General features: G+C 54.9%; 1 protein-coding gene across 4 annotated transcripts in view; it reads left to right on the top strand.

Moving 5' to 3' along the window:
* SLC12A3 (solute carrier family 12 member 3) overlaps positions 1-27,598 on the top strand; it is a 50,510-nt gene that overhangs the window by 64 nt on the left and 22,848 nt on the right. Inside the window, exons 1-21 of one of the 4 annotated variants that reach the window (XM_054454312.2) lie at positions 1-247; positions 1,786-1,932; positions 2,997-3,072; positions 4,398-4,493; positions 4,765-4,904; positions 5,294-5,404; positions 7,042-7,153; positions 7,347-7,477; positions 12,748-12,832; positions 13,734-13,888; positions 14,203-14,310; positions 14,790-14,913; positions 17,049-17,150; positions 18,699-18,854; positions 19,916-20,015; positions 21,013-21,124; positions 21,600-21,740; positions 22,643-22,749; positions 24,671-24,753; positions 26,504-26,581; positions 27,376-27,477. The exon at positions 1-247 is cut by the window's left edge and continues 64 nt beyond it. In XM_054454312.2, coding sequence (XP_054310287.2) covers positions 1-247; positions 1,786-1,932; positions 2,997-3,072; positions 4,398-4,493; positions 4,765-4,904; positions 5,294-5,404; positions 7,042-7,153; positions 7,347-7,477; positions 12,748-12,832; positions 13,734-13,888; positions 14,203-14,310; positions 14,790-14,913; positions 17,049-17,150; positions 18,699-18,854; positions 19,916-20,015; positions 21,013-21,124; positions 21,600-21,740; positions 22,643-22,749; positions 24,671-24,753; positions 26,504-26,581; positions 27,376-27,477 — 2,513 coding nt within the window. The remainder of the gene's footprint in view (positions 248-1,785; positions 1,933-2,996; positions 3,073-4,397; positions 4,494-4,764; positions 4,905-5,293; positions 5,405-7,041; positions 7,154-7,346; positions 7,478-12,747; positions 12,833-13,733; positions 13,889-14,202; positions 14,311-14,789; positions 14,914-17,048; positions 17,151-18,698; positions 18,855-19,915; positions 20,016-21,012; positions 21,125-21,599; positions 21,741-22,642; positions 22,750-24,670; positions 24,754-26,503; positions 26,582-27,375; positions 27,478-27,598) is intronic. The other 3 variants (XM_054454314.2, XM_054454313.2, XM_054454315.2) reach the window with 3 other exon arrangements.

The following is a 27,598-nucleotide window of genomic DNA, read 5'->3' on the forward strand; positions in this document are numbered from 1 at the left end:
CGCCACTTTGTGCAGCGGGCGCTTCACCATCAGCACACTGCTGAGCAGTGATGAGCCCTCTCCACCAGCTGCCTATGACAGCAGCCACCCCAGCCACCTGACCCACGGCAGCACCTTCTGCATGCGCACCTTTGGCTACAACACGATCGATGTGGTGCCCGCATATGAGCACTATGCCAACAGCACCCAGCCTGGTGAGCCCCGGAAGGTCCGGCCCACACTGGCCGACCTGCACTCCTTCCTCAAGGTAAGTGCTGTCTCAGAAGACTGGCCACTTCCCTGCTGTGTGACCTCGACCCAGCTACCTAACCTCTCTGAGCCTCAGTTCTGTCATCTGTACCATGGGGATGGAGGAGCGTCTTCTTCCTGCGTTGAGAGGCCCCAGTGAAATAGTGGAGCTGCAGAAGTCTGGGCACATGTTGGAATGTATATTAGCCAATCACTAGCAACCCAAAGCTAGAGTGGGAAGCCTAGAGAGGTAATGAGCTTCCAGTGAGTAGAAGCATGCAAGCAGGTTGCACACCCCTGAAAGAGAGAGGGAAAGAAGGGCCTGGGAAGGTTCACCTCAGAGAAGGGGCTCGCCGGGTTTGCTGCCCGGGAGGCTGGACTGTGAAGAGTGGAAGGTGGATTGTCATGACTCCTGTCTGGCCTCACTTTTCCCGTATGACAATTGGGCCGAATTGTTCTTTTTTCTTTTCTCTTTTCTTTTCTTTTTTTTTTGAGACGGAGTCTGGCTCTGTCGCCCAGGCTGGAGTGCAGTGGTGTGATCTCGGCTCACTGCAACCTCCACCTCCTGGGTTCAAGTGATTCTCCTGCCTCAGCCTCCTGAGTAGCTGGGATTACAGGAGCGCACCACCACACCCAGCTGATTTTTGTATTTTTAGTGGAGACAGGGTTTTGCCATGTTGGCCAGGCTGCTCTTGAACTCCTGACCTCAAAGGATCCACCCACCTTGGCCTCCCAATGTGCTGGAATTACAGGCATGAGCCACCACGCCCAGCCCAGAATTGTTCTTGATTCTGAGGCTAAGACTTACTAAATTCGCAGGACTTTTCTCCACCCCAGAGCAAACCAAGACATGGCCCTTGGCTCCATACTGAGATGAAGTGCCAGAAAGAAAGCCCCAGAGGAGGGCATCAGTCACTTGGGGCACAAACCAGGAGACCTCCCAGTGCCCCAGAGGTAGAGGCCTGGTTTCAAGACCCAGCCCTCCAGGGACCAACTATGTGGCCTTGGACAAGCTTTCACCTCTCCAGGGTGATAATAATCCTATCCCCCGTTACGAGGCTGGGCAACTGCCTAATCACTTCTAAGGCCACTGCTCTCCCAGGGGGAGGACGTGTTATGAGCAGGAGCGCCCAGGACTCCCAGTCTCCCATGGCATCTGATCTTAGATCACTGCAACCTCCACCTTCTGGCTTCAAGAGATCCTCCTATGTCAGCCTCCTGAGTAGCTGGGACTACAGGTGCACGCCACCATGCCCAGCTAATTTTTGTATTTCTTAGTAGAGACAGGGTTTTACCTTGTTGCCCAGGCCGGTCTTGAACTCCTGAGCTCAAGCAATCCACTCACCTTGGCCTCCCAAAGTGCTTTTACTACAGGCGTGAGCCACCGCTCCTGGCCTAGGGAGCATTTTAAAAGTCCCTCAAGCAGCTCAACACCCAGTGGGCTGAGGGTCGGGTTGTGCTCGGTGTGGGGCGCAGTGGTGCAGGTCAGTGGGCTGGATGCAAAGATGCCGTCCCTAGCACCCCTACCTGCCTGACTTGTGGTCTCTGGGCTGCCAGCAGGAAGGCAGACACCTGCATGCTCTGGCCCTTGACAGCCGGCCCAGCCACGAGATGACTGATGGGCTGGTGGAGGACGAGGCAGGCACCAGCAGCGAGAAGAACCCCGAGGAGCCCGTGCGCTTTGGCTGGGTCAAGGGGGTGATGGTGAGTGGGGTGTGGATGGTGCTTGATGTCCAGAAATGGGGATGGGATGGCAGAGCTCCATCCAGGCTCAGCTCTGACTCTCAGGCCCTGGTGGGCCTTCAGTTTCCCCATCTGTACAATGAATTCAATGAGTTAATAGATCAATAGACAATAGATTAATGCCTGCCGGGGAGTAATTAGAAGAAACTGTGTTTCCCTAAAAAGCCACCAGGGGGCTGCACTAAACACACAAATCCGTAAATGTGTTTTTCTCCTCCATGAAGGGAAAGAAAAGGTTTGCTGTAGTGAGGAGCAGGATTAAGTTTCCAGACAGTAGAGAATCAAGTACACTTGGCTTTGGAGACATTATGGGACTTTACAGAGGGGATCTTATGGGATGTAGAAGGCTTTAGCCCTGTTCTGGGAGGCAGGAGGCTGGGGTTCTGATCTTAACGCTGCCAGCTGGCTGTGCCTCCGTTTCTCCATCTGAACCACGGGCCCTCCCCGACCCCCAGATGCTCATATTCAGAGCTGGGATCTCCCTCCTGGGCTGTGTTGCCAGAGCCGGGAACAGCCCTGCAACTCAGTGGAGCCAGCGACCACACCAGCCTTCAGCCTCCATCTTGGCCTCTGGCTTTGCTTTAAATTTGGAAGCTGAAGTCACAGCCACCTGAGCTCTGATATCTGCTCGTACGTGGGGCGCTGGCTCACCTGGCATTTGCTGAGCTCCCTGTAAATGCCAGGCTCTGGATCAACTGCTGACCACTGGGGCCGTGGTCGGGACTGGCAGACACAGGATTCTGGGCTTGGGATGGATACAGGGAGGGGAAACAGTGCTCGTAGCCCAGCGTCAGGCCTCAACGGGAGGGCGGGAAAATAGGTGGGAGGGATAGGTGGGTTTCTGGGTGCCTCTCACCCTCTTGCCCCATAGAACCAGACTCGGAACCTACTGAAGTGGGTGAAGAAGGGACCCAGGTGTCCCCAGGGCCTAGGTGCTCGATACCCTGCCATAGCAAGGGACAGGGACTTGTCATTTGGCCTTGGGATGTCCACCCAGGCGGCCTCTGACCCCCCTGTCCTCCCAGATTCGTTGCATGCTCAACATTTGGGGCGTGATCCTCTACCTGCGGCTGCCCTGGATTACGGCCCAGGCAGGCATCGGTGAGTGCCCCTCTGGGGAAGAGGAGGGAGGGCTTGCCTGAATCCTATTCTTGCCAGGCCCCGAGGTTGCAGGATTAAACTTGAGCTGCAGAGACCAAAGGGCCAGGCCTTCTCCTCCCTGGTTCAGTCTCGGGCCCCTGCAGTGACAGGGGTCAGAGTGGTGTGGCAGAGGCACGCTGGACATGGGGTCAGCAGGCCTAAGGGCTATTTGCCCTCAGTAAGCCACTTAACCTCTCAGAGCCCATTTCTACCTCAAAGCATGCCGGTTAGAAAGCTGCACTCTGGCCTGGCGCAGTGGCTCACGCTTTGGGAGGCTGTAATCCCAGCACTTTAGGAGGCTGAGGCGGGTGGATCATGAGGTCAGGAGTTCAAGACCAGCCTGGCCAACATGGTGAAAGCTTGTCTCTACTAAAAATATAAAAAAATTAGACAGGCGTGGTTGGCAGATGCCTGTAATCCCAGCTACTCAGGAGGCTGAGTCAGAGAATTGCTTGAACCTGGGAGGCAGAGGTTGCAGTGAGCCGAGATCGTGCCACTGCATTCCAGCCTGGGCGACAGAGCGTGAAATTCCATCTCAAAAAAAAAAAAAAAAAAAAAAGAAAGCTGCACTCTGGACAGAACAGGACTCAGATGCTAGCTCTGTAGCCTGCTATGTGACTTTGGGCAAGTTTCTTAACCTCTCTGAGCCTTGGATTCCTCATTAGGAAAATGAGGGTGATAACAGAACCTACCTCATGGAGCCGTTTTGGGGTTTACAGGATGCAAGTAAAAACACAGCACAGATGTGGCTCCCAGAGGTGATCACAGAGTGGTAACTGCTACTTTATTTTTTATTATTAAACGAGGGTAGCTTCACCTCCATACCTAACAATCCAATAAATGCTGGCTCAAGGGCTCCCTGGCTATTCAGAGTATGGCAGAGACCCTTTTTTTTTTTTTTTTTGAGACAAAGTCTCACTCTGTCACCCAGGCTGGAGTGCAGTGGCGTGGTCTTGGCTCACTGCAACGTCCGCCTCCTGGGTTCAAGCGATTCTCCTGCCTCAGCCTCCCAAGTAGCTGGGATTACAGGCATGTGCCAGCATGCCCGACTAATTTTTGTATGTTTAGTAGAGACGGGGTTTCACCATATTGGCCAGGCTGGTCTTGAGCTCCTGACCTTGTGATCTGCCCACCTCGGCCTCCCAAAGTGACAGAGTCCCATTTTTCAGATGAGAAAACTGAAGCTCAGAGAAGGGAGATGAACGTAGGTCACATGGTGAATGAGTAGGCAAACTGGGGTCCTCCCCCGGGAAATGCCCTGCCTAAGCTTTGGGTGCCCCCTGCAGTCCTGACCTGGATCATCATCCTGCTGTCGGTCACGGTGACCTCCATCACAGGCCTCTCCATCTCGGCCATCTCCACCAATGGCAAGGTCAAGTCAGGTGGGCCATCCCCCTTCCCACCAAGGCCCTCCTCTCCTGGGCTCCTAATCCTGGGAACAGGACTCCCAACTTCCCCAACCCCATGGGACACCCAGCCGCTCCTGTGGTTCTGGGAGAGGGCTCTAGGCAGGCTGTCTACACCACCAGATGGCCTCAGCTATCTGCTGCCCCGTGGGTCCCGTGGCCACCCTCTCCTGGCCTCTGCCTGCCCTGAGTCCACCCCAGCCAACCGACTCATCTGGTTTCATGGTTCCTGGCTCTGCCCTGATAGGTGGCACCTACTTCCTCATCTCCCGGAGTCTGGGCCCAGAGCTTGGGGGCTCCATCGGCCTCATTTTCGCTTTCGCCAATGCCGTGGGTGTGGCCATGCACACTGTGGGCTTTGCAGAGACCGTCCGGGACCTGCTCCAGGTGAGGCCGGGGGCTGGACCTTGGGTAGAGGGATCAGGGCAGCCCACTGCGCTCTCCTCCGCCCCATCTGGGCTGGGCCCTCCTGCTGCTCTGCCTGACTTCACCCATCAGGAACCACATCCTGATCACTGTGGGTGAGAGTGACAATCTCATCGAATAAAGGCCATTCCTTTCCCACAAGTCCCCTTTGGGAGTGTGTGTGGCCTTTAGGGCCACACTGTCCAGGCCCGTGCAGCAGCTGCTTTGGGGACTCAATGGCAGGAGTGGTGCTTGAGTTAACATCGTCCTAGCGGAGTGCACCCCACAGGAGGTGCCTCCTAGGTGGGTGGAGTCTGGGGGATGGGGAGTTCAGAGGGTGGCTTGCAGCCTGGCCCATTTTCCCTCCCCAGGAGTATGGGGCACCCATCGTGGACCCCATTAACGACATCCGCATCATCGGCGTGGTCTCGGTCACTGTGCTGCTGGCCATCTCCCTGGCTGGCATGGAGTGGGAGTCCAAGGTGAGGAGGCCATGGAGGAGGGGGACATGGAGGTGATCACGTGGAGAAGTGGGGGTAGCCAGGCCTGGGCCCTCCCTGGTCCTCTGCCTTTTCTTTTTCTTTTTCTTTTCTTTTTTCTTTCTTTTTTGAGGCAGAATCTTGCTCGATGTCCATGCTGGAGTGCAGTGGTACCATCTCAGCTCACTGCAACCTCTACCTCCCGGGTTCAAACGATTCTCCTGCCTCAGCCTCCCTAGTAGCTGGGATTACAGGCACCTGCCACCACACCTGGCTAATTTTTGTATTGTTTGTAGAAATGGGGTTTCACCATGTTGGTCAGGCTGGTCTCAAACTCTTGACCTCAAGTGATCTGCCCTCCTTGGCCTCCCAAAGTGCTGGGATTACAGGTGTGAGCCACTGTGCCCTGCTGCTTTGTATCTCTTTTGTGTGACAACCTAGGTCCACATGGCCCAGGGTGGGCATGGTGGCTCCAAGGGGCCAGGCACCCAGACTCCTTCCGTCTTGTGCTCCCTCCATCCCTGCGCCGTGGCCTTTGTCCACCTGGTCCACCATGCCCACATCCCCTCCAGTCAGAGGGAAAGCAAAGAAGGGGGAAATGAAAGGGAGGGAATTCCCTTTTCTCTTTCTTTTTATGGCACCATCTGGAAGTTGCGCTATCGCTGTCACACATGGCTGCGAGGGAGCCTGGGGAGGTGTGGCCTTCAACTGAATCATGGATCTTGCTGGCAGACTCAGCCGGACAGGCCCTAAAGGCAGGGCAGGACCTGGCCCCTGCAGCCTGTCCTCTCCCCGCATTCTCTGACCTGCAGCTGTCAGAGGGTGGCCTCCTCGCTCTTCCTCAGATGCCCTGAGCTGAATTCCCTGGACAGTTCTCTCTGGCTTGTTCGTTCTCCCTCTTAAGATGAATGCCAAACACCTTCTCTCTGGTGACACCGTCCCAGGTCATCCTGCTAAATGAGCTCCACCGAGTCCCCATCACACTCCCTCTTCTTACTTTATTTATTTATTTGTTTATTTATTTATTTTTGAGATGGAGTCTCATTCTGTCGCCTAGGCTGGGGTGCAGAGGCGTGATCTCGGCTCACTGCAACCTCTGCCTCCTGGTCTCAAGCGATTCTCCTGCCTCAGCCTCCCAAGTAGCTGGGATTACAGACACCCACCACCATGCCTGGCTAATTTTTGTATTTTTAGTATAGATGGGGTTTCACCATGTTGGCCAGGCTGATCTCAAACTCCTGACCTCAGGTGATCCGCCCGCCTCGGTCTCCCAAAGTGCTGAGATTACAGGTTTGAGCCACTGTTTCCGGCCTGTATTTTTAGTAGAGACAGGGTTTCCCCATGTTGGCCAGGCTGGTCTCAAACTCCTGACCTCAGGTGATCCGCCCACCTCGGCCTCTCAAACCTCTTCTTACTTTAAATTCATCTTCCTTATTTATCAGCCAAGACAAGAGGCTTTGGCGGTCTTGTTCACTGCTATATTCCCAACTCCTTGAATAGATCCTGCTGCATAATTGGTATTGAATGAATGAGTGAGTGAATAATGGAGAAATGGGCCCTGGGCAAATCATTTTCTGGCGGGGCTTCCCAGAGAGGTAGAACCAGACTATCTGACCTCTGGGGTCCTTTGTTCCCCCCAGGCCCAGGTGCTGTTCTTCCTTGTCATCATGGTCTCCTTTGCCAACTATTTAGTGGGGACGCTGATCCCCCCATCTGAGGACAAAGCCTCCAAAGGCTTCTTCAGCTACCGGGGTATGTGCTGATCGAGGCCCTGACCATGGCTCTGGGGACAGGGACTCTCTACCCAGGAATCTGGCCCATTGTGTGGACACTGGGAGGATGGGATTATCCAATCCCATGGTCAGGGGCTGCCTGCCCAGCAGGTCCCAGTGAGGAGGGTCAAGCCCTCCAGGTGAGCCTTACTCATCAGCCCTTGCTTTTCCAGCGGACATTTTTGTCCAGAACTTGGTGCCCGACTGGCGGGGTCCAGATGGCACCTTCTTCGGAATGTTCTCCATCTTCTTCCCCTCGGCCACAGGCATCCTGGCAGGGGCCAACATATCCGGTGACCTCAAGGTGAGCAGAATACTTGCCCCTCCTGTGTCCTGGCACCGCACAGGGGCTATGAGCAGAATCCTGCTCACTGCTCTAGTGGCATCTGCCGCTGGGCACTGAGACCTGGGAGGCAGGGCTTCTAAAATCCAGTCCAGTCCAACTCAGCTCAGTTCAACCCAATCCAACCAATTCCATTCCATTCTGCGGTTGTTTATGAAGACCAGCTGCGTTCTAGGCTTGAGGGACACCACAGAATGGCTAGGTTCCTCCCTAGTTCCCAGAACTCTCAGCCTTAGGGGAAGACTGGCCCAGCTGTGACCTTAAGAGCTCAGCCTTGCTCATGCACATCTTTGCTGGGCTGACATCCTCCCAGGGCTCCCCACTGCCTTGCTGCAGGCAGGCTTCTTGGCTCGGCATTCAAGTCTCCAGCCCGCCTGTCTAGCCTCATACCTGACCAGTGCCATCCTTCCCATGAGCCTGCTCCAGCCCTGAGGCTCTACTGCTTTGCCCATGTTACCTTGTCCCTTCTCCACACCTTTGCCTGTGCTGCGCTCTCTACCTGCAACTCTGTATGCTTGCTTTTTTACCCTGAAAATCTGTTCTGTTTCTCTTTCTTTCTTTCTTTTTTTTTTTTTTTTTGAGATGGAGATTTGCTCTTGTTGCCCAGGCTGGAGTGCAATGGCACGATCTTGGCTCACTGCAACCTCCGCCTCCTGGGTTCAAGCGATTCTCCTGCCTCAGCCTCCTGAGTAGCTGGTATTACAGGTGCTTGCCACCACACCCAGTTAATATTTGTATTTTTTAGTAGAGACGGGGTTTTGCTGTGTTGGCCAGGCTGGTCTCAAACTCCTGACCTCAGGTGATCCACTCGCCTGGGCCTCCCAAAGTGCTGGGATTATAGGGGTGAGCCACCATGCCTAGCCTCTTTTATTTTATTTTATTTTATTTTTTTTGAGATGAAGTCTCGCTCTGTCACCCAGGCTGGAAGGCTGGAGTGCAGTGGCGCAATCTCAGCTCACTGCAACCTCCGCCTCCTGGGTTCAAGTGATTCTCGTGCCTCAGCCTCCAGAGTAGTTGAGACTACAGGCACCTGCCACCACGCCTGACTAATTTTTGTATTTTTAGTAGAGACAGGGTTTCGCCATGTTGGCCAGGCTGGTCTCGATCTCCTGACCTCAAGTGATCCACCCGATTTGTCTTCCCAAAGTGCTGGGATTACAGGAGTGAGCCACTGCTCCTGGCCTCTTTCTCTTTCAAATACCTCCTTCAGCTATCATCTCTCCCAGCCCTTCCATCAGAGTCATGGTTCCCCCAGCATAATGATGTCAGACCAAACGTGTATCTGTTGCCCCAGCATCTGGAGAATGGAGACTTGCCTCTATCTCCCTATCCCCTCCCAGCTCAGAGCCTGGCACATACTAGGTGCTCTGTACATGTTTGTTGACTGAATCATGGTGAAATGCAGTGTTTGAGCAGTAGCACAATGTGCTGCACCATCGGGGAGAAGGCGAGACTAATGTTGGCAGGGGTTCCAGCAGAATTTCTGGGTGCAGGAGGCGCCAGAGCTGGGCTTTGAAAGGTGAGAAGCTGGCGGAGCCTTTGCTCAAAGGAGGTGGCAGGCAAGAGGGGGTGATGAATGGGGAGCTAGCCCCATGCTGGAAATCACAGCTAACCCCTACCCCAAACCTCCAGTCTCATTTGGAAGGTGCTCCTTGACGCATTTTCTTAAGCAAATTAAGAGCTGTGCATTGAGCCAGGCACAGTGGCTCATGCCTGTAATCCCAGCACTTTGGGAGGCCAGAGCAGGTGGATCACTTGAGGTCAGGAGTTTGAGACCAGCCTGGCCAACATGATGAAACTATGTTTTAGTCTCCACTAAAAACATAAAAATTAGCCAGGTGTGGTGGTGGGCTCCTGTAATCCCAGCTACTCGGGAGGCTGAGGCAGGAGAATTGCTAGAACCCGGGAGGCGGAGGTTGCAGTGAGCCAAGATCGCACCACTACACTCCAGCCTGGGTGACAGAGCGGAACTCCATCTCAAAACCCCACCTCCCCAAAAAAAGGACTGCACATGGAGTCGACTGTGAAGCCAGCCTGGCTTTAACCAGCTATGCACCAGGTGGTGTTGGGCAGGGCCTGGAAATTGGAGAACGGCCGTTGGTTTGGCTCCTCTCCTTTGTCTGGGGAATGGCCAGCAGAGGCCTGGTCTGCCTGCCCTGAGGTCCCGCAGAGGTTGGGCCTGTGCTCAGACAGCCTGGATTCCATGCAGCCTCATTAGATTGTTGTCTGGGAATTTATCTCGATGCCTCATCAAGCTTTTTAGGTTACCAACCAGCAGGCGTCAGCTGTCTCGAAGCTGGGTGAGGCGCGGGCGCCTGCACTATGTCCTAAATGCCCTCAAGCTTTAAGGGGCTCTTGGATGGCCTCCACCCATTCTGTGGGACAGCATCCTCAGCAGCAGAGCCACTGTTTGTCGAGCCTTCACTGTGACATTTTGGGCAAGTCCCTTTAAAATTCCCTGGGCCTCAGCTTCCCCAATTCTAAAATGGGACGAGTACAGCCCCCACCTTGCAGGGCAGTGGGGAGGACTCCATGTGCTAATTCATGTAAAGTGCTTAGAATAGTGCCTGGCTCAGAGCAGGAGCTAAGAGCTTCTTGTCATCATTGTCATTTTTACCATTATATAGACAAGCAAGCCAAGGTCAGAGAGGTTCGGGGCCTGCCCAGGACTACACAGGTGGCAGAGAAGCCAGAATGCCAGTTCCTAAAACAGAGAGGCCTCAACTACATCATGATTTCATCATCCAACAAATATGTTTTGTGCTGCCTCAGGGCATGCCCCTGTGCACAATCCTGCCCCCACCCCAACAGCTCACATTTATGGGCACTTGTCACCTGCCAAGTTACTTTCTGATTTCACAGATGGGGAAACTGAGGCTCAGGGTTGTTAAGGGGCTTCTCCCAGTGCACATAGCAGGGAAGAGGTGGGCTGAGATGTGGACCTGGATGTGGCTAACTTTGTTAAATCCCCAGGCAACAATCTCAAAGTTAGGCACATCCAGGTCCACATCTCAGCCCACCTCTACCCAGCTCACCTCTTCTCTGCCTGCCTCTTCCCAGCACATCCAGGGGCTGAGATCTCAGATCTAGATGCAGGAGGCAGGATGGGGGTTGATGGCTGGCGTATTTGTGTTTTCACCACAAATTGGGTGGCTTAAAAACAGACCTATATTCCCTCCCAGTTCAGGAGGCTAAAAGTCCGGGATCCAGGTGTCAGGAGGACCAAGCTCCCCCTGAAAACCCAGGGGAGAATACTGCCTTGCCTCTTCCTAATTTCTGGTGGCTGCTGACAGTGACTTTCCTTGGCTGGCAACTGCATCACTCCAATCTCTGTCCCTGTGTCACGTGGCCTTCTTTCATCTGTGAGTCCTTTCCTTGTAAGGACACCAGTCATTGCATTTGGGGCCCACCCTAATCCAGTATGACCTCATCTTCACTAACTGCACCTGCAAAGACCCTGTTTCCAAATAAGGCCACATTCTGAGGTTCTGGGTGGATGTGAATTTTGGGGGACACTATTCAATCTACTAGAGGCAGGGTGGGAGGCTGGCGTGTTCTGTTGGCTTTGGGGCTGGGAACCCCATGTGCATGGCTCAGTTGAGTCAAACAGGTTTGCCGGGCAGGGCTGGCAAGTCCATGCCTGCAGGGGCCCCGCAGAGCCCTGGGGTGGAGACTCCACCCAAAGCCCTGGGAGACCGAGGCAGAGCAAAGAAATTCAACAGCTCCACGTCTGGGCCACAGAGGGCACTTGGTCAAGGCTTGGAGATCCCAGCACACCTGGGCTCCAGAGACTCCAGCTCTACACCTCTGTTCCCATTTTTCTCAGGCCTGCCACATCCTCCCTCCCACCTCCTCCTGGCAGCCCTCCAACACACTTTGATTTGCTCCTAATCTGTGGTACCATCTGCTAACTGGATGGTGAGCAGAACAGCCCAGGGAAGGCTGGGGGGTTTTATAAATTGACTTCCCGTGGCAGGCCTGGCCTTTGCCTCCAGGTTGGGATCTGTGTCTGGAGGGTGAGCAGGTCTTGGGTCTTGAACTTACTGTAAAAATCCCAGCCTGTGTTGCTGCACCCAGGATCAGTCCTTGGAGCCCGAGGCTGTTGACCTTGGTGTGGTCAGGCCCAGATCTGGGTCCTCCTCACAGCTCTCTGCCCTCAGTTTCCCCACCAGCTGAGCAGGGGTGCCCAGGCCACTTCTCAGGAAATTACATTTGAGAAAGTGCTTAGAAGAGTGGAACACACGCTGTGTTCGTGAAGGCTTGTTATCACTGTTAAGAAAATACGAGCGGCCAGGCACGGGGGCTCACACCTGTAATCCCAGCACTTTGGGAGGCTGAGGTGGGTGGATCACTTGAGGTCAGGAGTTCAAGACCAGCCTGGCCATCATGGTGAAACCCCGTCTCTACTAAAAATACAAAAATTAGGGCGCCTATAGTGGTGGTACATGCCTGTAGTCCCAGTTACTTGGGAGGCTAAGGCAGGAGAATCGCTTGAACCCAGAAGGTGGAGGTTGCAGTGAGCCGAGATTGTGCCACTGCACTCCAATCTGGGTGACAGAGCAAGACTCTGTCTCAAAAAATAAATAAATAAATAAATAAAAAGTAAAAAAAAAAAAGAAAGCAAGAAAATACGAGCAGAGATTTATTTCTTAGAACGGAAGGAGAAAGTTCGGGGTGTATCCTATTTATGGTTGAGGAACCAGACAAATCAATTGGTGCGTAATGATTGAACATGCCGTAAGGGCTGGCGGGGAGGGGAGTCCTGGTCTAGGATGTCAATGTGGATTAATTTATTTCACCAACATCCCTGACAGATGAGGGGCCGGGGTGTGAGAGCACAGCCCCCTACCCAGCTGGCCACCTAGAACTGAACCCGGGCAGGCCGACTCCAGAGCCCACCACCCTGCCCCCGCCCTCACCACCCTCAAAGCAAGCCCGGCCAAGTGCCCTCTGTGGCCCAGGCGTGGAGCTGTTGAATTTCTTCTCTCTGCCTCCATCTCCCAGGGCCTTGGGTGGAGTCTCTGCCCTGTGATCTTGGTTGTGTTCATCCCTCTCTGGGGGTCCTCAGTCATGAGGCTCCTTCCTCTCTGTGCTGGAATGGGGGCTCTGAGGGGCCAAGGTCAGAGGTTGCTGCCCCCAGCCTCAGCCCTAGACAAGGAGGACAGGCCTGGAAGGAGGCCCAGGGGCTGCCTAATGCCCTCCGTCCCTCCCTCTCTCCCTCCCTCCTGCAGGACCCTGCTATAGCCATCCCCAAGGGGACCCTCATGGCCATTTTCTGGACGACCATTTCCTACCTGGCCATCTCAGCCACCATTGGTAAGTGGCCGGCCCAGCCAGTCAGGAAGGGGAGGGACCTGGCCTCCACCCTGCAGTGTCCCAAAACCCTGACCACTGGAAGGGATCAGAGGGTGGGGTTCGACTCTCTAACAACAGGGAGAGCTGGGCTGGGAAGGTGTGGCGACCTCAGGATGTGAAGCCTTGAACCTATCTCTGGGGTATCTTGGCAATGATCAGAGTGTCTTCATGGAGTGGGCATGGCGGGGTCAGACCAGGCTCCTTGGGTCCCTTGAAGGCCCAGATTCATGAGTGTGAAGATCCTACAGGACAAATCTAGGAGTGATGACGATGATGATGATAATACCAGCAACTGACTTCCCACGTGCCCCGCCCTTTGCATGCCAATCCTATCAATGTCATTTTCCCTATTTCACCAAGGAGAAAATGGGGGCTCAGAGACGTTAAGTGACCTGCCCAGGGTCACACAGCCACTGAATGGTGGAGCCGGGCTTTGAGCCCAGGCCTGGGCTGTTAACACCTGCCTTGAACTGAGATCCTCACAGGTGCACTTCCTCCCAGTGGCCCCGTTTGAGGCAAGCTGTTCACAAATGACCAAGGGACTTGGTCCAGCTCACAGCCACTCGAGGCTTGAGATCCAGGTTTCTGATCCAAGGAGGACATTGTGATCTTGGTCACTTAAGCTCTCTGCGCCTCTGTAAAATGGCAACGACAACAAAAATAATAGTAATGCCTGCTCGTAGGTTGTTGTAAAGTACTTATCATGGCTCCGGGCACACCTCCATTGTCATCATTATCATTGCATAATGAAGGGACAGCTGCCCATCATCTGCAGCACCTCGCCCTCTACAGAGGTGGGGCTGGAAGAGGACAGAGGAAGGAGGGAAGGCAGACCTCCCCATGCTCTCCTTCCTCCTCTCAGGCTCCTGCGTGGTGCGTGATGCCTCTGGGGTCCTGAATGACACGGTGACCCCTGGCTGGGGTGCCTGCGAGGGGCTGGCCTGCAGCTATGGCTGGAACTTCACTGAGTGCACCCAGCAGCACAGCTGCCACTACGGCCTCATCAACTATTACCAGGTACCGCCAGGAGGGCTGACCCACCAGACACAGTAGGGGCTGGGTGGAGGCTGCAGGGCACCTTGCAGGCCTGGAAGTTTGTTGGGGGGACATAGTTTTGGGGGTTGAGGCCTAGGCTTAGGAGAGAGGGGTTCAGAGCCCAGGTCTGTCCAGTCCCAACCTGTGGGTGGACACTGGGATCTCCAGGGGTGGGTTGTGGACTCAGGTGGAGGCTCAGGACCCAGCCCCTTCCCGCAGTAGGGAATGAGGTGCCACAGATGGGGGCTCCCGGCTCAGCCCCCACCGTGGAGTCCCTGAGCCCCAAATCCCCACAGACCATGAGCATGGTGTCAGGCTTCGCGCCCCTGATCACGGCTGGCATCTTCGGGGCCACCCTCTCCTCCGCCCTGGCCTGCCTTGTCTCTGCTGCCAAAGTCTTCCAGGTGAGGCCGCAGAAAGGGGTTGAAATGACAGGGGGTGGGGAGCCTGGGCTAGAGGCACAACAGGGCGGGTCCCTGGGTGACTGCTACAAACACCTGAAGGTGTCATTAGACCAGGGACTCTAGCCAGAAGGGAAAAGGAGCTATCAGCAAACTCTTGAAGGAAGCAGCCCCCTCTGACTTGACAAACACCTGCAGTCCCCACCCCAAACTCCCACCTGTGCCACCTGCATCCTGTCCGCAACTCCACCGTTCAAGCTCTACCCGAAGCCATCCACCCCCCAGTCATGCTCTTTCACTGTCTTTATGGTAGGGCGGGGAGGGTGGAGGGGGTGATCATCCCTGTTTAATAGAAACAGACACCAGGACCCAGGTTGGGGAGGTCACAGAGGGCACCGAGCCGGGGCTGGAGCTCAGGTGGCCCCAGGGGAGGGGAAGTGGCAGGTCCCAGCCTGGGGGTGAGTGTGGCATCTGGTCTGCAGTGCCTTTGCAAGGACCAGCTGTACCCACTGATCGGCTTCTTCGGCAAAGGCTACGGCAAGAACAAGGAGCCCGTGCGTGGCTACCTGCTGGCCTACGCCATCGCCGTGGCCTTCATCATCATCGGTAAGGCTCTGCCACGGCTCACAGGGGCTGGCCTCCTGTTCCCCTGGCTGGCCATGAGGGTCTTGGGGGCCGGGCTCTTCTCCTGCCTCCTCATCTCCCCGCCGGGCCTGACAGTTAGTGGGCGCTAAGAGGCTAAGTCTTGAGGGGTGAGGCCCCACCTGGGAGGAGACATCGGGAGGCCATGTGATCCTTCCCCTTCCCACCTCCAGGCAGGGTGGCTCCCAAACCATGTCAGGCAGCAGAGCCTTCTGCTTTGTTAGGAGAGAACTTTGCTGTTCCCCTGGTCTGCATTCACGTGTCCTGGCAGCTAGCATCCCCCTCCCCAGGCCTAAATGAACCCCAGAACACCTTTGGAGCATAGGACAAGCTGACTGGTCCCTCCTTGGGATGGGATACCAATGGCTGGTCAGTATCATCATAGGTATATAAACTAGACAAACCCAGTTCCTCAGGCCTAGGGCTTCTGGACTCCTTGGGCTTCAAGATGGTAGATGTCTTAAGAGAAAAGAGCCCAGGTAATCGGTTCATTAGATCAACTTCCTATCCAGGCTTTGCCATGTGCCAGCTGTGTGACCTAGACAAGTTACTTCACCTCTCTGAGCCTCATTTTTCTCATCTGCATAATGGGAGCAATAGAGCCTAACAGGTGTGTCTCAGATGGGCAGGAGGAGACCACGTGTGCAGGAAGACCTACGTGCATTCATATATGCACATGCACTCATATGTGCACACATACTCACATGTGCACACGCCTGATACTTGCCTAATTTACTTAGCCATGGAGGCAGAACTCACGAGGAGAGAGGTGGCCACACTAAGCACGGGCAGTGGCCATGCTGCAACATGATGTCCCCTGGCCCCTGCTCCCTATGCAGGAGTGGGGTGGGGGTAGACTACTGGCCAGCCTCCCTGGGCTCATGGGCACCCTCCTGCCAACAGTGAATCCATGCTGTTCAGGCTGGCATCACAGTCCGTGAGATTTGCCCTGATAGCCTAGTCACTATTACCCAAGGGAAGCTTTCTAGACACTGGGCACTACTGGGTCCTGAACCACATGAAGAGGTGGCAGGGATGGAAAAGTCTGGTTAGACTTGATGTTCCCCGGCCCCGTCTCTGCTTCCTGCTCACCAGGGCCCAGAAACACATTTCCCTGCAATGTACCCTGATTCAGATTCGATGTCCTTTCATCTGGGTGGGTCTGACTTGACTTCAGACTGAGGACCATGATCTCAGATGCTCTGGGGCAGGGTTTTTAGGTGATTACATGAAATCATGGACGGAGGACCTGGCACATTGGTGCACGTCGTGTTTTGGGATCCCCAGAAGCAGGCCCCGAGACAAGGATTCATATGTAAAAGTTTATCTGGGGTGCTGGGAGCAGTAGCAGGGGAGGGGAACAGGGAGACAGGGAAGAGGAAGCAGTTCTTGAGTGGTTAACACGGGGCTACCAGTGGGGTGGAGCTGTGTTACGGCCTTAGGTGTCCTGGGCCACATTGCAAAATGTATTTCTGGCCGGGCGCAATGGCTCACACCTGTAATCCCAGCACTTTAGGAGGCCGAGGCAGGCAGATCATTTGAGGTCAGGAGTTCGAGACCAGCCTGGCCAACATGGTGAAATCCTGTTTCTACTAAAAATACAAAAATTAGCTGGGTGTGGTGGTACACGCCTGTAATCCAAGCTACTCAGGAGGCTGAGGCAGGAGAATTGCTTGAGCCCAGGAGGCAGAAGTTGCAGTGAGCCGAGATCACGCCACTGCACTCTAGTCTGGGTGACAGAGCGAGACTCCGTCTCAAAAAAAAAAAAAAAAGTATTTCTTGCTGTCATTTGTGGTCAAAACAGTGTGACAGCCACTACCCTTGGTCATCCCATAGCCTGATGGGGTCTACTCTCACACTGACCCCCACTGTCTTAAAAGCTGGGCGCTTATGGTTTACAAGACACCATCCCTTTGAGCTTCACAAAAGGATGGACCCATCTCACAGATGAGGTGGACCCCTTTCACAGATGAGAAGGTTGAGACTGACTGAGCCTTGGTGACCTGTCTGGGGTCCCCCACCCTGGGAAGGAGGGTGCCAAGCCAATCCTTGGCAGAGTTGCCCAACAAGCTGTCCTCTCTCTCCCTGGGTCCCCGAAGCTGAGCTCAACACCATAGCCCCCATCATTTCCAACTTCTTCCTCTGCTCCTATGCCCTCATCAACTTCAGCTGCTTCCACGCCTCCATCACCAACTCGCCTGGTAAGCAAACCCTTCACCCACCTCAGGAGGAGGCACCCAGGGGGCAGGGAGAACTGGGGCATGGGGTCGGAGTGGGAGGCATGGGTGGAGGTTGGCAGCCCAAGGTCACCTCTCAATTTAAAACCATTGAAAGGGCACATTAATATAATAATAGCAGCTCTTGGCTGGGCTCGGTGGCTGGTGCCTGTAATCCTAGCATTTTTGGGAGGCTGAGGTGGGCGGATCACTTGAGGTCAAGAGTTTGTGACCAGCCCGGCCAACTTGGTGAAACCCTGTCTCTACAAAAATACAAAAATTAGCCGGATGTGGTGGCGGTCACCTGTAATCCAAGCTATTCGGGAGGCTGAGGCAGGAGAATCACTTGAACTGGGAAAGGGGAGGTTACAGTGAGCCAAGATCGCGCCATTGCACTCCAGCCTGGGTGACAGAGCAAGACTCTGTCTCAAATAATAGTAATAATAATAATGATAATAATAGCGGCTCTCCTTTCTCACGCACTGACGGTGTGCACTTTACATGGATTCATACATTGTTTACCATCTGTAGGGGTTTTCCAGTCTTTTCCTTCCCCAGTTTTACAGGAATCAGGAGCCTGGTTCCTCAGAGAAAGAGAATTGCCCAAAGTCACAGCTAGGGCTGTCACAGACAGTGCTGCAGGCTGCACACTGCATAACTCTCGGAGGCACCATTCATATCATAGATTTCATACATTTGCATGTTTATGATGGAAAACTTCTGGCAGATAGCAATAAAGAGTCTTGAGGAAGACTTTTTCTTTTCTTTTCTTTTTTTTTTTTTGAGATGGAGTCTGGCTCTGTTGCCCAGGCTGCAGTGCAGTTGCACGATCTCGGCTCACTGCAAGTTCCGCCTCCTGGGTTCATGCCATTCTCCCACCTCAGCCTCCCCAGTAGCTGGGATTACAGGCGCCCGCCACCACGCCCAGCTAATTTTTTGTATTTTTAGTAGAGACGGGGTTTCAGCGTGTTAGCCAGGATGGTCTCGATCTCCTGACCTCATGATCCACCCGCCTCAGCCTCCCAAAGTGCTGGGATTACAGCCGTGCCTGGCTGAGGAAGACTTTTTCTAACCAGCTCCAAATTGCCATTGTCTTTTACCAGGCCACCTTTTACATAGATCCCAATGTGTATGATGGCCCTGGAGTTGCACCATGAGGCAGCTGTCACTAGTGGCAGCCCTGCCTTGGCCTGCTGGTGGGGAGCTAGGCAGAATCATGTCCTTCCCCCTCCATCTCACCCCCTTGGCGCCATGGGAGCTGGTGCTGTCGCTGACATGGGAAGTCCTGTGGCTGTATTTGGCCAGAGCTGGATGCTCCTGGTGAAATGCCAGCCGAAGCAGGCGTGTGGTTTGCCCCAGAGCCTGTAGACCCAGCCCAGGAGGCAGGGTGGGTGGTGCTCATGGCTGGTGGGTACAGGCTGGGACTCCAGCTCTGGGCACTGCTGGCATTACTGCCAGGCCCTGCCCGGCAGCTCTGGCCTAGAAAGAGGCTCGACTGCCAGGCGTGCCCACTGACTGGTGCCCTCGGCGCAGGGTGGAGACCTTCATTCCAATACTACAACAAGTGGGCGGCGCTGTTTGGGGCTATCATCTCCGTGGTCATCATGTTCCTCCTCACCTGGTGGGCGGCCCTCATCGCCATCGGTGTGGTGCTCTTCCTCCTGCTCTATGTGATCTACAAGAAGCCAGGTGCGCATCTCAGCTGCGGGGCTGCGGCCCTCCTCCACCAGGGTAGCCATGCAGGCGGCCCTGCCCTCCGCCCCAGTTGGAGGGCCCTGAGTCGGGCTCTGTGCTGTCCAGGGCCCCTCTCTGCCCCTCCCCTTTATCCCCCCCAATGTGGCAAGGAACCCCAGGGGATGTCCCCACTCAGGGCCTATGCCTCGACCTCTAAGCCACGCCTGGGCACCCAGGACCCTGGAATCCCCTGTCCGAAGGACCCTGAGTGAGCTTCCAGGGCGTGCTTCGGCCTCTTCCCTAGGGCTGTCCCCCAAGAGGGGCCAGCAGGCTGCTGTGCACACCTAGGCCTCAGAGGTAGCTGAGGGCTGGTTGTGTGGATGGCAGGCAGACAAAGCTTGGACTCCGGGCACGGTCTCTACTTGGCTGCAGGCAGGGACCCTGGGGTGGCAGCGACCTGAGGGCAGGAAACAGGACTCTGAGAAAGCCTGGGATTCTAAGTCTCAACCTGGGCTTCTAGGCCATTGCAAATGTTTGGCAAGGCAGGAAGATATCGTGTGGAGCTTGATGTGTAACTTTTTTTGGGGGGATACTGGGGTGCAGTGTCTCATTCTGTCACCCAGGCTGGAGTGCAGCAGCACAATCTCAGCTCACTGCAACCTCCACCTCCCGGGTTCAAGCAATTCTCCTGCCTCAGCCTCGCGAGTAGCTGGGATTACAGGTGCATGCTACCATACCCGGCTAACTTTCGTATTTTTAGTAGAGACAGGGTTTCACTATGTTGGCCAGGCTGGTCTTGAACTCCTGACCTCAGGTGATTCGCCCGCCTCGGCCTCCCAAAGTGCTGGGATTACAGGTGTGAACCACCGCGCCTGGCCTTGGTGTGTAACTTTTCAACGTGCGGCCACACGGTCTGCAGGCCTTCACCCTACAGGCTGCCCATCCCAGGTGGCCCTGCTCCCACAGGTGCCCGGTGCCTAGAGAAGGCCGACATTGCCTCTGTCCCTCCACATGTCTGGTTTCTTCTAGTGATTCCTAACACTGCTCTCACCCCCACTGCTCCCTTGCTCCCCCAGAGGTAAACTGGGGCTCCTCGGTACAGGCTGGCTCCTACAACCTGGCCCTCAGCTACTCAGCGGGCCTCAATGAGGTGGAAGACCACATCAAGAACTACCGGTGAGCAGAGCTGCCAGGACCCACCTGGGACCCCGGGGCCAGGGATGGCTCCACCCTGGGAGTTTCCAAGCCTAGACCTGTCACCTGACCCGGGCAGACCCAGGGTGTGTGCAGCCTCCACTCAGAGAGGGAACAGACGTGGAGGAGCCACCCAGCCACCACAAGACAGGGGTGGACATATCCTGATGGGGACCAAGCAAGTCAAGGGGCCTCTCCATGCCTCGGTTTCCACAGTGGAAATGTGCTTTGTTGTCGAGGAGATTGTTGCTGCAGCTCCCATCACAGTATCCCCAGAGCCAATGGTGACGAACCTCCCCTGGGTACCCTTCAAAGCTGATTCCCCTCTTTGTAGAGGAGGTTTATGCACCTGCCATCGTCTTCCCACCAGATCCTCATAATTATTGGTAATATCTATTTATGTCATGCTTACTATGAGCCAGGTGCTTGCAAAGTGCCTTACACAGCCTTACAAGAACCGGCTGAGGTTCAGGAAATTACTAACCCAGTCCCAAGAACACTGAGGCACAGAGAGGTTAAGTAACTGGTCCCAGGTCACACAGCTGGAGAGTGGCCGATTAAGTCTGGCTCCAGTTGACTCAGGTCGTGGCCCTTGACCACTGCCCTCTGCTGCCTCTCGACGCAGAGGCTGTCACCTTCCTGGGTAACTGATGAGTTTGTAAGTGATGGGCTTCCTCACTCCCAGGCTTTGTTCTTTCCCCTACCATGCTGGGCTAGGCAGGGCAGGGGACATGCATGGGGGGTAGCATTTGGTGGCCTGAGCAGGAAGGACCAGGGAGACTAGTGTGGAGGTCACCAAAAGAGCAGGAAGGGCCCCAAAAGTCACCCTGGATTTATAGGTGGGAAGCCAAGGCCCCAAGCATGTAGGGTCATGCTGGTGGCCACACCACCATTCAGGGAGCCTGGGAGGTGCCTTTCGCACCCAGACCCCCGTGGGCTCTCTCCTGATGGCTCCTGCCCTTTTCCCTTCCCTCCTCAGCCCCCAGTGCCTGGTGCTCACGGGGCCCCCCAACTTCCGCCCAGCCCTGGTGGACTTTGTGGGCACCTTTACCCGGAACCTCAGCCTGATGATCTGTGGCCACGTGCTCATCGTGAGTGGCCCCTGGAGGGGCACAGGGGACCAGGCATGGTGGCTCATGCCTGTAAACCCAGAACTCTGGGGGGCCAAGACAGGTGGATCACCCGAGGTCAGGAGTTTGAGACCAGCCTGGCCAACACGGCTCCTGGGGGAGCCGCCTGGGTGTGATGTCCACTCACAGAGTGGGGGCCGAGGGGATGCGGAGCAAGGGGCACCCAGCCAGGCACCCCCATGGACCCCATTCTCTCCCCTTCCTGGCCCTTCTTGTTGGCTTCTCCCCCAGCTGCCCTGCCTCTTTTCTGCCCCCTCCCTCTCCCTTCCTCCCCACTTTCTCCCCCACTCCTTGTGTTTCCCTTATCTGGGCAAAAGAAAAGGGCACCATGGGTGCTGCCAAGCCCCTGGGGCAGCCTCCAGGGCAGGAGAGGGGTTGAATCTCAGGCTGGAGGGTGAAGGCAGCCAGTGATGTCCCCTGCCCCTCCCACCCACAGGGACCCCACAAGCAGAGGATGCCTGAGCTCCAGCTCATCGCCAACGGGCACACCAAGTGGCTGAACAAGAGGAAGATCAAGGCCTTCTACTCGGATGTCATTGCCGAGGACCTCCGCAGAGGCGTCCAGATCCTCATGCAGGTGCCATGGACTGGGGGCTCCCCTACAGGACTTATGGCTTGGTGGCAAACCTGGAAGGCAGAAAGTCTTGGGGGCCCCCCTACAGGACTTATGGCTTGGTGGCAAACCTGGAAGGCAGAAAGTCTTGGGGGCCCCTTTGCTTAAGCCCCTTTTGCTGCAGAAGGAGCCCCAGCTTCTTTTTTTTTTTTTTTTTTTTTTTTGAGACTTGTTTTGCTCGTCACCCAGGCTAGAGTGCAATGGTGCGATCTCAGCTCACTGCAATAACCTCCGCCTCCTGGGTTCAAGCGATTCTCCTGCCTCAGCCTCCTGAGTAACTAGGATTACAGGCACCCACCACCACACCCGGCTAGTTTTTTTGTGTTTTTAGTAGAGTTGGGGTTTCACCGTGTTGGCCAGGCTGGTCTCTAACTCCTGACCTCAGGTGATCCACCTATCTCGGCCCCCCAGAGTGCTGGGTTTACAGGCATGAGACACCATGCCTGGCCAGAGCCCCAACTTTCTTATGTCTCCAGATGTGCTGGTTCTGGGCACTTTCTCGGAATGCCTAGGACCTGGGAAACTGACTTGGAAGCCTGTGGGGGCTGGTGTCACCTTGGCCAATTCTAACTCAGGGGCCCTGGGAGGGATGTAGGGTGTTGGTGACCAAGCGAGAACTAGAATCGAGGATTCTGGAATTCAGATATTTCCTCCCATCAGTCATCTTTCTCCCAATAAAGTTTTGTTTTGTGCAAAACAAAAATTTTTAAGATTATATATATATATATATATATATTTTTTTTTTTTTTTTTTTTTTTTTGAGAATCAGCACATCTGGAGACATAAGAAAGTTGGGGCTCTGGCCAGGTGGATCACCAACTCTGCCCCTCTGATGGGTTCCCCATCTCACCCCTATCCCCTGGCAGGCCGCAGGTCTCGGGAGAATGAAGCCCAACATTCTGGTGGTCGGGTTCAAGAAGAACTGGCAGTCGGCTCACCCGGCCACAGTGGAAGACTACATTGGCATCCTCCAGTGAGTCGGGGGAGAGGAAGGGGCTTGGGATCTGTTAATTTGGGCCCACTGGGCCTTGAGAAGTGGAAAAGAAGTAGTGGGTGCTTAAAAAGTTGAGTCCTGCTGGGCAAAGTGGCTGGCATCTGTAGTCCCAGCTACTTGGGAGGCTGAGGCAGGAAGCTCACTTGAGCCCAGGAGTTGGAGGCTGCAGTGAGGGAAGATTGCACTGCTGCACTCCAGCCTAGGCGAAAGAGCAAGACCCCATCTTTGAAAAAGAAGTTGAGTCCGTTTGCTCAAAGCTAAAGGAGAAACAGGCTGAGGCTGAAGATGCCCGCCTCTGACCTACGAGTCATGGATACCAAAGCCAGCCGGGGCCAGGCAGGTAGCACCATGAGTGAAGTGGGCCAGGCATGGGGTGATAGGGAGCAGTGGAGACTGTGGTAACCCAGCGAGAGTGGCTCCTATTTGGCTCGTGTCTATGCAGAATGGGCTCTACTGCCCGTGCAGAAATGTGGGCCCAATGTTGCCAGATCTTTTAATTTTTCAGAGTAACTGCAAACGTGAGTTTTTAGGTGAGAACCTCATGCCTCCCTGTGGGCTCCAGAAGGTGCACAGGGAGCCAGCTCAAGAGCTCTGAGGCAGTGCCCCTGAACAGGGAAGTGAAACCAGGCTCTGAGGATGGAACTCCCGGGGGACTTCAGGGCTGACTCCAAACTCTTCATCAGTGCTTGCTGTGTGAGGTCCAGAGATGCCTCCCTGAGTGGCTTTTCTGTGTTGATGTTGTTGTATGCGGTATCACTGAACAACACGAGGCTAAGGGTTGGGGCCCTGGGACCTGCTTCCAGGTATGCTGTTAACCAGCTGTAGGACTCGGAGCAATCCTCTCAGCAGGTGCTAACAGAATTACAGCAGCAACTGATAGAATGCCTGATCTCCAGCCTCCCTCCAGCTCCAATATTCCAAACCTTCAAAAAGCAGGGCCTGAAAGATCCTTGTCCTGGAGATATGTGATCTAAGGAGCCCGGGGAGGGCAGTGCTTAGCCCATTGGCCCAAACCCCAGTGGTGGGTGGGCTCTTGGGCACTGTGTCAATCAGGCAGTACATACACCTTTCGAACAAGAGTCTTCCAGACATCTTTAATAATTTTATTTTATTTATTTTTGAGACAGAGTCTCATTCTGTCACCCAGGCTGGAGTGCAATGGTGCAATCTTGGCTCACCACAACCTCTGCCTCCCAGGTTCAAGCGATTCTCTCGCCGCAGTCTCCCAAGTAGCTACTATTACAGGTGCACTCCACCACGCCCGGCTAATTTTTGTACTTTTTAGTAGAAACGGGGTTTTGCCACGTTGGCCAGGCTGGTCTCGAACTCCTGACCTCAGGTGATCCGCCTGCCTTGACCTCCCAAAGTGCTGGGATTCAGGCGTGAATCACTGCGCCCGGCCTCCAGACATCTTTATAGACAGCCTATTGCAGGAGTAAAGCTCCTTTTATGAGTGTGTCTGTCCTTTGGTCTACAGTCTCAGCCATGTGATTCTTTCTAATCCCAGCTGCTCACTCCCTTAGCTGTGTGATCATGGGCAAGTTACTCTCCAAAACTCAGTTTCTGCATCCATAGAATGGAGGTAATAATTACCATCGCCAGCTCCATGGGCAGAGTTGTGGGGGATTATCCAAATGTATCAGGAGGACAGGGCTGACTTGGTTCCCCCGAGTACCGGATCTGCAGGATCCACAGTGCCACAGACTGTAGAGCCGAAGGAGTCCTGGGGTACTCTCCAATGCTGCCTGTACAGGATACAGATAGGGAAACTGAGGCCCAGAGAACAGAAAGGGCGTGGTAGGAGGCAGAGCCAACTCTAGACATCTGGTCTCCTGGGTGCCAGGTCACCTCCCTGGTGGGAGCTGGGGGAGAAGCTGGACCTCACCTCCTCTCTTTCCAGCGATGCCTTTGATTTCAACTATGGCGTGTGTGTCATGAGGATGCGGGAGGGACTCAACGTGTCCAAGATGATGCAGGTGCACAGTGAGTACATGCCCCACCCACTCCCAGAAAGTTCTAGAATCCATTTTTTTTTTTTAATGGCAGAGGGAAAAATGAGTAAGAAATAAAAGGTTACAGACTCATAGAAAGTCACCTCTTAATGGTCCCTTAGAGCCCATCAGTTTTCCCAGAAAGGGAAAGCAACGTGTTCAAGGTCATGCTTCCCAGCTGGGGTAGAGCCAGGACTGGAACTCAGAGTTCCCCGAATCACAATCGGGTCGGGGCAAAAAGATCTAATATAGGCTGGACATGGTGGTTCACGCCTGTAATCCCAGCACTTTGGGAGGCCAAGGCGGGTGGATCACCTGAGGTCAGGAGTTCAAGACCAGCCTGGCTAACATGGTGAAACCCTGTCACTACTAAAAATACACAAGTTAGCTGGGCGTAGGGGTGGTGCACACCTATAATCCCAGCTACTTGGGAGGCTGAGGCAGGAGAATCACTTGAACCCAGGAGGTAGATGTTGCAGTGAGCCGAGATCGCGCCATTGCACTCCAGCCTGGGTGACAAAAGCAAGACTCCACCTCAAAAAAAAAAAAAAAAAAAAAAAGGATGTAGTAGAAAACCGGGAAAGAAAGAGGGGAGAGGAAAATGCCTGCAGGAAGATGCCGGAATATGAAAATACATAATGACCATGGGAACCGGGCATTTTGGTCCACTGAGTAGGGATGTGTTTTGCATTTTAAAGTCATATATGACTGCAGACTCTGAATTAGAAATATTTAGAGAGGCTGGGTGTGGTGGCTTGTGTCTGTAATCCCAGCACTTTGGGAGGCTGAGGCAGGTGGATCGCTTGAGTCTAGGAGTTCAAGACCAGCCTGGGTAACATAGCAAGACCCCGTCTCCACTAAAAATAAAAAATTAACCAGGTGTGGTGGCATGTATCTGGAGTCCCAGCTACTTGGGAAGCTGAGGTGGGAGGATCACTTGAGCCCAGGAGTTTGAGGCTGCAGTGAGCCGTGATTGCACCACTGCACTCCAGCCTGGGTGACAGAGCAAGACCCTGTCTCAAAAAAAAAAAAAAAAAGGAAATATCTAGAGGTGTGAAAGCAATAATGTGTATGGCAACAAATGAGAGGCAGTGCTGGAGAGACTAGGAGCTTGGAGTCCGCGTCTCTTGCAGCCAGGGGCTGGGTCCATTCATTTGTGCCATTGCTGAGGGCATGCCTGGCACACGGCAGCTGGTCAATAACTATTTATGCCACCAATATTTACAGAGCAGTAACTCCACTCCTGACCAACGCTGCTCTTGGTGCTGGGGTTACAGGCACACCAAAAGCCAAAAAGCCTCTGCTCTTGAGAAGCTGACACTCCAGAGGGAAAAGCAGACACTTCCCAGTGGACCCATAAGTCATTTCAGACTGTGAGAGTGTCTGGAGAAAACGGGTGTGGGTGTAGTGGCCAGGGAAGTCCTCCCTCAGGAGGGGGCCTTTTGCTGAGGAGGCCAGGGCTAGGGGAAGTATGTTCCAGCTCAGGGCGCACCCACCGCCACGGCCCAAGGTGGGGATGAACGTGGCCTGTTTGAGGGGCAAGAGGAGGCCAGGCGCGACTGGAGTATGAGGAGCTGCTGGAGGCAGGTCAGAGGAGGCCAGGGCCAGGTGCAGTGGGGCTGTGGAGGCCAGGCGGGGCGTCGGGACTTTCTTCCTAGCATTAAGGGAGCCCTGTCAAGGAGGAACCCACGGTGCCCTCAGACAAGGACAGCCTGTGAACAAAGCTGCCTCTTCTTTTGCAGTTAACCCCGTGTTTGACCCAGCAGAGGACGCGAAGGAAGCCAGCGCCAGAGGTGCCAGGCCATCAGTCTCTGGCGCTTGTCAGTGTTCTCACTCAGAGCTCAGGGCACTCTCGCCCTGTGGGGCAGCTAGGGGTGGGCCACTTGGGAACTTGGTCGAGGATCGGTGGTTTTTTCTTGTGACAGTGGTGCCTGAGTAACTGGAGTTGGGAACTGGAGGGGCTTGGCCATGTCAAAGATTGCCAGCAGCCAGGCGCAGTGGCTCACGCCTGTAGTCCCAGCACTGTGGGAGGCTGAGGCAGGAGTTCCAGGCTGCAGTGAGCTGTGACCGCACCACTACATGCCAGCCTGGGTGACAGAGTGAGACTCTGTCTCAAAAAAAGAAAAATATTGCCAGGAGGTGGAGAATTCAGGGTCATGGCATCAGGGGGACTCACCTAGCAGGCTCTGGAGCCCTTATCCCACCCCTGCCAAGGCCCCTCTAGCCATGCAGGGTGGGGTGGGATTTTCCTTCGTCCTCTCCCACTGTCACTCTGGGAGACAGGGGGCCTGCAGTGCAGGCGGGAGGGCTGCTGTGGGCATTTGTGAAGGGTGCAGGGGGGTGTTTAAGGGAATGGAGAGTGCACTTCCCTACCTACCCAGAGGGCTCTGGGACTGCCCCCACCCCCAGTACTCACCAGAATCACAGGAGAGAGACACAGAGAGCAGGGCAGGGGCACATCACAGCACTGAGCGTCCTGGGCCCCAGTTCCTGTTCCACCTGCCAGAGAACCCGTGTTCAACAGCAGAAGGGGCGTTGGTGGGGCCCTGGGCCAGGCCTGCCCAGATGCGCAGCAGCTGGCTCTGCTCTGACCCCCGCCCCCCACCTCCTGCAGTGGACCCCAAGGCCCTGGTGCAGGAGGAGCAGGCCACCACCATCTTCCAGTCGGAGCAGGGCAAGAAGACCATAGACATCTACTGGCTCTTTGATGACGGAGGTCAGTGCCCCCCTTGGATCAGCCCTCCTGCCCAGCAGGCGCGGGGTGGTGGTGGTCTCCTTCCTGGCCTGCTCTCAAAGGGGACAGGGGCTCCTGGGCCCACCAGTGAGCTCAGGGGAGC

The sequence above is a fragment of the Pongo pygmaeus genome, chromosome 18 (genome assembly GCF_028885625.2).
Source record: "Pongo pygmaeus isolate AG05252 chromosome 18, NHGRI_mPonPyg2-v2.0_pri, whole genome shotgun sequence".
NCBI classification, from domain to species: domain Eukaryota; kingdom Metazoa; phylum Chordata; class Mammalia; order Primates; family Hominidae; genus Pongo; species Pongo pygmaeus.